General features: G+C 42.3%; 1 protein-coding gene across 1 annotated transcript in view; it reads left to right on the top strand.

Moving 5' to 3' along the window:
- The first annotated feature begins 4,715 nt into the window (after positions 1-4,715).
- LOC106570183 (protein Jumonji) overlaps positions 4,716-8,982 on the top strand; it is a 95,033-nt gene continuing 90,766 nt past the window's right edge. Inside the window, exon 1 of the mRNA XM_014142229.2 lies at positions 4,716-5,274. Coding sequence (XP_013997704.1) covers positions 5,230-5,274 — 45 coding nt within the window. The 5' untranslated portion in view covers positions 4,716-5,229. The remainder of the gene's footprint in view (positions 5,275-8,982) is intronic.

Below are 8,982 nucleotides of genomic sequence, written 5' to 3'. Positions count from 1 at the left end.
GTTTCCCTTTTTTTCAATGCATTATTAGCCATGCCAAATGAACAGTCTTTTCCCACCACTGCACCTCCCATTCCTTCCCTCTACTCTGTTACGGGACATCAGTCTGAGTAGCACCGTCTACTCTGTTCAGCCTCACTCACCAATTAAAACCATGGAGAGTGAGAGGTCCAATCAAATCCCCCCCCTACCGGAACCCCCACGGCCCATCAGGACACAGTCAGACTCCTCAATCCACCTCCACCCCACCTCCCCACCTCAGAGCAGACCTAACACCAAGCAGCCTGTTAAAGGAGGTTTAAACATGTCTGTCTGCTCAGCGTCATGGCCTGCATGGGCCCCTAGATCAAGTCAAATTTACCTACAGCTATTAGTGGAGAACATGCGTTTGCAATAGAGGCCAGCAGGAATAGTGAATAGGGGCCAAGCAGCCAAGAAACCCTCTGGTCATGGTCCTCTACTATTTTCCAGGCCCTCTTTAGTCGAGGAGGAATAGAGCATAAGCAATTGTAGTGGAAACACTAGCCTGCTTGCTGTGTGGGGGCTAACTCCAAGTCCCTGCACAGCACACAGCACAGTCTGGTTCATTGATTCATTTAGGCTTAAATGTCACTCAACAGGACAGAGCCCCACAGAGTCCCTGGGTGCAGGAGGACATGGAAAAACAGAAAGAGCTCATGTCCCAAACATTAACTGAACTATTTATGTCTCTACATCAGGATGCCACATCACTGATGAGTAAATGTATTATTTAAAAATTGATTTATCCCTATACCCGAACAAACGTTATTATACAGTGTAAAGTTTCAGTGTAACAGTTTATAAATATCTTACGGATATTTCATAAATGAGTCATAAAAATGTATAAATATTCAGGCAATCATCAAGACATACCTTATAAATGATCTGCTAATGGTTTATAAATGAAAAGTATCACACGTGTTACTACCTTACAGTATATGTGAATCCTGTGTTTAACTGGGCCTGAAAGCTGATGTCATTTAATCAGACCCATAATATCATGTTAATATCATGTCATCTGCAGCTTTCACTGTGGCTTATTGATCTACCAGATATTGATCCATAGTCTTTATTCATTCATGGACAAGTTCATTTCTTTGATCAGTGTGAGCATGGTGCTGAATCTACATCAGACATGCTGGGGAGTGATATCCCATCCTTGATGCAGGACGGTAATGAAATCAACATGTTCATGCGCTGGTGTTCATCTGTTCCCTGTAGGGCTCATTTCAGCACCTCGGTTCACTATCATCAGGAAGTACACCTGATCCATCCCCAGTGGAAATAGACTGATGTTTTTTTTTGCTTTAAGAACATTAAAGAGCCAATCCAACAGCAGAAGAGACTTCACCTTACGTTTTTACATGATCTCAGAGACTTGGCTGCTGTAAGCAACAGTAATAGTACTTACCCACATCACACAGGTCCACACCAGTGGTGGCTGGTGGCAGTTTAAATGGGGAGGACGGGCTCATAGTAATGGCTGGAACAGAATAAATGGAATAGTCTCAAACACATCAAACACCTAGTTTCCATGTTTGATACCATTCCATTCACACCATTCCATTCATTATTATGAGCCGTCCTCCCCTCACCAGCCTCATCTGGTCCACACAGTCTTCCCTTCTCACACTGCATCATCATGTAGGTTTGTCATTCCTCCTGATAGGTCACTGAATGGCAAGAGGAACCAGTCAGAAAACAGTCATCACAACCAACCAAGATCCTGCTCATCAGTCCCTCAGGACGCACACACAGTTCTGACGACTTCAACGTAAAGCCCTGACAGTGTAGGGGCCAGTAGGGATGTTCTGAGTAACAGAAGGCAGCAGAGTTGTTTCTGACTTGAAGTTCAGTAACCTTCCAGTCGAAAACAGTCATATGCCAAATGTGAACAAAAAAGGGAAAGGGGATACATAGTCAGTTGCACAATTGAATGAATTCAACTGAAATGTGTCTGAATCAGAGAGGTACGAGTGGCTGCCGGTTTGAAAAACGAGCTCTTTCCAGGGATGGAAGGTGTCGCTGTACTCCTAATTATCCCAATAGGTAAATCAAGAAGATTGAAATACTGCTGTTTCTTTAATAAAACATGCATTTCCGTTAGCATGACAGGCTAGTTAATGCAGCTCATTGGATTCCATGAAAATGTAACGCTTAGCATTGGGGTGAGTAGCTACCAGAAGTGTTGTGGAACTAAATGGGCTGCTTTACCAATAGCTACCTAGCATGAGGACGAAAAAGGCAGTTTAATTAAAAACTAGCAGTATTTTAATCTTCTCAGTTTGCTGAATAGGATAATTAGGAGTACAGTGACACCTTCTTTTCCTGGATTGAGGTGGTTTTTCAAACCATTTCTCTTCTTGTTCACCGAGATGAAAAGGTATTGGAATATGACTATTTGGACTTGAAAGTTTACTGAACTTCAAGTCAAAAACCTTTGGTTAATTGGTTCCCTGGTCACTGCTAAATAACTGTTTTTCAGGAAAGAGATTATATTTTCCCTTAGTTGTGGGGGTGGTAGATGCCTACAGTGTCTTAAAGTGAAGGAAGGATGCTTAGATTCATGATCAGTAGGCTATGATTAATCTACTTAATCTTCTAGTCAACGTTAACATGAAAAGCTCATTTTGAGTCATATGGATGGTGCTAAGTGAATGTGTCACATTTCTAAGCAATGTGGTGACAATTACTGTAACCTCCTACTGTAGCCCAGATCTCATCTGGAGTTAGTTTAGTAGGCTACAACAGAAACGCATTCAATGTTTATTTAAACGGAAACGGTACTGAACGACAGGTTGAAGAAGAGGACTATGGTGGCCCAGAGGGCGTTTGTGTATGGTGTTGTGCTGCACCAGTTTGAGATCTCTAATGGTCACACCCATATTGATCAGGCCACACCTTGCTACACCCACTAGGCAGGTAGCCTAGTGTTTAGAGCATTGGACTTGTAACCGGAAGGTTGCAAGATCGAATCCCCGAGCTGACAAGGTAAAAATCTGTCGTTCTGCCCCTGAACAAGGCAGTTAACCCACTGTTCCTAGGCCGTCACTGAAAATAAGAATTTGTTCTTAACTGACTTGCCTAGTTAAATAAAGGTAAAAAAATGGAGGAAACATACCTTAAAAGCTGTTAAAGAATGGTGCACACTGTTTTAGGGAAATGTGTTGTTCAGTAGCATGTTGTCCATAAACGTACAAAGCGCCACGCAATGTAGAAACATTGAACCAAACTGAACGGCAGTGGTGGAAAAAGTTCTACATTGTCATACTTGAGTAAAAGTAAAGATACCTTAATAGAAAATGACTCAAGTAAAAGTGAAAGTCACTTCATTTCAAATTCCTTATATTAAGAAAACCAGACGGCAGTATTTTCCTGTTTTTACAGATAGCCATGGGCACACTCCAACACTCAGACATCATTTACGAAAGAAGCATGTGTGTTTAGTGAGTCTGCCAGATCAGAGGCAGTAGAGATGACCAGGGATGTTCTCTTGATAAGTGCGTGAATTTGATATTTTTACTGTCCTGCTAAGCATTCAAAATGTACTGACTACTTTTGGGTTTCAGGGTTTTAGTATGGAGTAAAAAGTACATTATTTTATTTAGGAATGTAGTGAAGTAAAAGTTGTCAAAAATATGAATAAAGTAAAGTAAAGATCCCCCCCCCCCAAAACTACTTAAGTAGTACTTTAAAGTATTTTTACTTAATTACTTCACACCACTGCTGAACGTCATCACTAGCATCAAAGTCATAAACCCCGGGCCATTTCTACGATTTATCTTCTTAAAATGTGATTTTAAACCTAACCACACTGCTAACCTTATGCCTAACCCTAACCTTAAATTATTACTAAAAAGCTACTTTTTTGGGACAATTTGGACTTTGTAGATGTGAATCTGACTTTGTGGCTATTGAAGCTAGTGTAAATCAAACTGAACGCACCCCTGTAGGTTATGTGCTATTGCAAGCTGCATGTGCTCAGCGCGAGGGACTTTAGGAAGTCATTTTGGAAAATTGGAAATCCTAAGTTTTCACATACACATTTTATAAGCTTACCAAAAATAATATGGTCGCTGTGATGAAGGTTTATTTGACCGCTTTCCTTACCTCAATGCTTCAATGCCATTCTGAAGGTGAATGCAGGCCTGTGGCCTAAAAACAACATGACAGCGGTCTAAGGCACTGCATCTCAGTGCTATAGGTGTCACTACAGACCCTGGTTTGACTCCAGGCTGTATCACAACCGTGATTGGGAGACCCATAGGTCGCACAATTGTCCAGCATCATCCGGGTTTGGCCGGGGTAGGCCTTCATTGTAAATAAGAATGTGTTCTTAACTGACTTGCCTAGTTAAATAAAGGTTAAATCAAATAAAAAATACATTGTCAATTACTTTGTAGCATTGGCATTGCATAGATTGAGGGCTTGAAACAATGTTGCTAATTTGCACACTAAATATGAATGGGCTCCAGGTCAGCTTTTCACAGGATCGCTCGAGCCACTGAGGAGAAATAGGAAACGAAGTAACTAGCGAAGAACCAACTAGCCTACACGTGGGGATCCCATTCATTCAAACAAGATAGGATACTTTATCCGGGATATATTATTCATCTCGCGTTTTGTAAAATCATTTTTACTCGGTGCCTGAAAAACGGCCTTTTAAAGTTGCCGCTGTCCATGGTAACGGATGTGATAGGCTGAACCAGGGGAAGAAAGAAACTCGCCTCGTTTAGAATAGCTGCGGTGCTGGAGTAGTCAACACTCGTCGCCTGATAGTTCCAGCCAAAACGGGACATCAAACCTTTTTTATTTTATTTATTTGGTTCAATTTAAATCCTCTTCTCAAACAAGATGTGACTCTTTTCAAAGAACAGATACCTTTTAGAATATCCATGTCGTTCAGGATAGCCGGGAGAGAGAACGTCAAGGGGTTTTCTACGATTGGAAGTTATTTGTTGTGAATTGTTTTGAATATGTTATTCCGAAGTGAGTTTGTTTTTTGTTTGTCTCCGTTCGTCGTGGACCTTTAATTTGGAATCTATCGACGAAATCCAGATCGTCAAGGGAAACCCAGAGCGAGGATTCTACAAAGCCAGAGAGCTCACAGACCGGGGATTTAAATTGTTTGGTGTGCTCCGGGAGAAGCGAGAGTCAAAGAAAGAAATTCATGTGGCCATTCTCTCTTTAGCAAACATTTTGGATTGCAGAATGAGCAAGGAAAGACCTAAGAGGAATATCATCCAAAAGAAATACGTGAGTAACTACTAGCCTATTATTGGCCAATGTGTAAAATAATTGAACCTTTACAAGTTTGCACGTTCATTTCGCCTGTTTTGAAGAAAATGCATAAACTTCGATCACGGAGTGTGAAGGTTACCATTACACAGCTGTGGCCTATTGGGGCCGAATTTCCTTTTTAGATGGTAAAGTTGTAGAATGTGTTATCAATTAGACTTTATTTAAATTGTCGATTTGTATTTATAGTGTCTGTGTTGCTTAATTTCTTCAACATAAGGCAAGACGATTTATTTGATTAACTATCCACGGAAGGGCAATGCGCATTCTGGAATCATCTCTGTACAATATAACAAACGACTTGTTGTGTGAGGTTTATTGATTAAGTCCGAATTTTCCACAGGAGCTGGCTAATTGTTTTCAGAATGTCTTTGTTTTCTCCCATAGCCCCTTTCAGAGCCATGAAGACAGCCATATCGCCCATGGCTGATTCCGGGTTCTATACCCCATTCTGAGTAGCCCTATATAAACTGTGGTATTTATAAAAAGAACACCTTGTTTTGCTATTGGATATCACAACAACATTCACTTTAGTTATGTTGATGCGACTTGAGAGTACCTGACTAGCACGGTCCGACCATGACGAGTGGACTGTAGCTCTTTCATTTTCTCCGTAGGGGGAGAGCGCAGAAAGGGGGTCAGGCAATTTTTACATTTCCGTAGAATTTCCAATAATTTACAATCGTAGTGCAACGCTCAGGAGGAGTTGCTTGTCTGTGTTTGTTTACTAACACACACACACACACATATATATATATATATATATATATGCATATGCAATAAAGGGTCTGATCATTTTAATTCCGCGTAGCACGTCTGTGTGACCTCTGTGAATGGGATATATTGCAGCCTGAGCTTGCGGAGCAAGAATGTTAGATTCTCGGATAGTTTTTTAATTATTCGGGATATCTCCAGTTAATAGTTTTTAAGCAGACGAGAGACCATGGATGCAGCTAAACGAAATGTTAGCGGTTAGTTGATTAAGCGCTAGCTTGTTTATGGTGTAATTTTAAGGAGGTAGTGTTTCAGTCGCATTGCAGAGGTTCATGTGAAGGGGAAGCAAAGAAGCGACCATTTTCTTTCTGCGATTACCTAATACCGGCGAATTTGGCAGAAGGGGGCGATACCAACGTTGGTAATTTCAAGGTTTTTACCCTCGGTGTAACCTACAACATTTAAAGTATTTAAAATTGGGGTTTAAAACAGGCGTAAGCTAAACAATGACGTCCTCTCAAACGGAGACACTCAGCACGTCGCATGGCTGAGTTTAACCCTCACATTACAGTGTGTGTTCTCGTGTGAAGTTTCCTCGCGTCAAAAACAATGTGAAGTTATTATGAACCATTGCATAATACCTTTTATTTCAGATGTACCTTTTTTGTTTCCATTTAACTCATCTCAAAACATTTTGGCCACGTGTGGGCCCGCTGCTGACTAGGCTACTTTGTTTGTGGCCCACGATGCACTGAGAATAATCAAAGTCCATCATAACTGGCGATTGTCGCCTTCCCCAATCGTTCCACTCTAATAACGTGGTTGAAACATTATACTTTTATATTATGAGGTGAAATAATACTTAATTCTTGAAGTGTTAAGCATATAGTTTTCAAACTTTTGATTAAGTCAGTACATTTCCCCATGAGTTTGATACTATTTATCCCCGAAATACTCACCTCTTATGGCAATGCTATTAAAGTAATCAATGCATTACATTTCCAACATTGTTGGGGGACTGGTGAGATGATTTGGAAAAAAATTACAGCTGAAGTCTAAAATTGTCTATTTTTTATTATTTTATTCTTAATTTCTTGTGTAATTGTAGATGTATGCTCATGTGGCTGTGTGTGGAATTGGACCGCACAGAACATGGCTTTCACATCTGCTGAGGTGCAGCAGCTGGGGTAGAAATCTGCTCAGACCAAACCATGCGAACAACAAAACAACCTGGAGGTGCCCCCCCCCCCCCTCTCCTTGGGCCCCCACTCAAAACGCAACACCCTCCCCCTCAACAACTCTTGGCCCCTCTGGTTTAACCTCCCCTTAATTAGCGTTAGACAATTATCCATGCTTGGCTTAAGCATGTCCCCTGGAACACTGTGTGTTGTTATTCTCCATCCATGTTATTAAAATTCATCAGTCAGGAAAAAAACTTAATAAAAGCAAACAAGGCAAGGCAATTACCGCTCCTTTGATAGGACACAAAAGTTAAAACGGCCCCTCTCAAATAACTGCTTTCTATGGTGGCTGATCACTTTGCCTGGTAATTTGACAGACATTTAGAGGCACAAACACATTCTCTCCTATTCTGAAATTCTACATTTGTATATTCAGTGAATTTGTGGGGGTGTGTTTAAGTCAGTTGGGTAGCAGCGTTAGTTATGTTTGTGGTGTTGTTTAACTGAACATAGCATTGAGAGGAGATGTGCAGCCAGGGCCAATTTGTCCTGACTAGGCTGTTCTCAGGGTGTGTGGAGCTGGGCTGGCCTCTGTGTGCTGGGATAGAGCTGGGCTCTGTGCTGGGATAAGCACAGCTGCTGCAGGGGTCTTTACAAATGTAAAGAAGCTGTCAGTGTTTCATCAGTCGCACAACTGATGAGGGCGACGTTGAAAAATCCACTGCAGTGTGTGGCACACAAAAAGAGGAAACAAAAATAGAGCGAGAGCCGGGAACGAGGCCTGTAAAGGTTCCATCCCCTCTCACCCTCCCTCCCCAGTCCTTCAGCTTTACTATTTAAATGTGGGCCTCGTGTTCACCCACAAGGGTTTGTGGACCTGAGCCTGAATGTGCTTAATTTAACCTTCTGTTTTAATGCAGATGGTCATTTATTTATTTTATCCATATTTTCTTCATGTGTGGAACATGAGTTCACAGTTCCTCTCTGAGGAGCCCTGGCACTGTAACTGGGTCAGTGAGATGCTGTGAGGTAGGGAGGTTGTAACAGGAATGTTTCAGATACTTTATCCTTACTCTATACCACTACCCTCCCTCGCACCTTCTTGTCAAGCGTTCCCAGTATTAGCTGTAGTTATATCCTCTCTTATATCGGAGGAACCACCGGCACCACAGTATGTGGAGAGCCGTATCTCTTGGAAGGCGGGGAGCTGGTAGACACAGCATTTTGATTCGGTTCTTCTCCTCAGTGTTTTGCTGTCTGCCAACAGACAATGTTCCACTTTACTACGTCGTTACGGGAGCTCCCCAAACTGCCGGTTTTAATTTGGGCCGCCGGTGATCAGCAGCAGCCAGCCCATTGCTTCCTATTCTCCGTTCTCTCTCTCCTCTCTGTCCCAATATTTATGGCAGCTTTACGTCACACACCCTGACCCTCTTACCCTGTCATGTAATGTGATCTTTCTCTTATCAGCTGTTATCATCTCGGGACAATCTCTGCACACGCCACAGTTCCTCCTTTGTTAGTTAGACCAACCTGTTTATGGGCAAACTACCAGCCAGGATTATGCCTGACTGTACCAGGGTGGGTAGTGCCTGACTGTACCAGGGTGGGTAGTGCCTGACTGTACCAGGGTGGGTAGTGCCTGACTGTACCAGGGTGGGTAGTGCCTGACTGTACCAGGGTGGGTAGTGCCTGACTGTACCAGGGTGGGTAGTGCCTGACTGTACCAGGGTGGGTAGTGCCTGACTGTACCAGGGTGGGTAGTGCCTGA

Source organism: Salmo salar, chromosome ssa14, assembly GCF_905237065.1.
Source record: "Salmo salar chromosome ssa14, Ssal_v3.1, whole genome shotgun sequence".
NCBI lineage: Eukaryota > Metazoa > Chordata > Actinopteri > Salmoniformes > Salmonidae > Salmo > Salmo salar.
The sequence above is the reverse complement of the archived record's forward strand: the minus strand, read 5'-3'. Positions and strand labels throughout refer to the sequence as shown.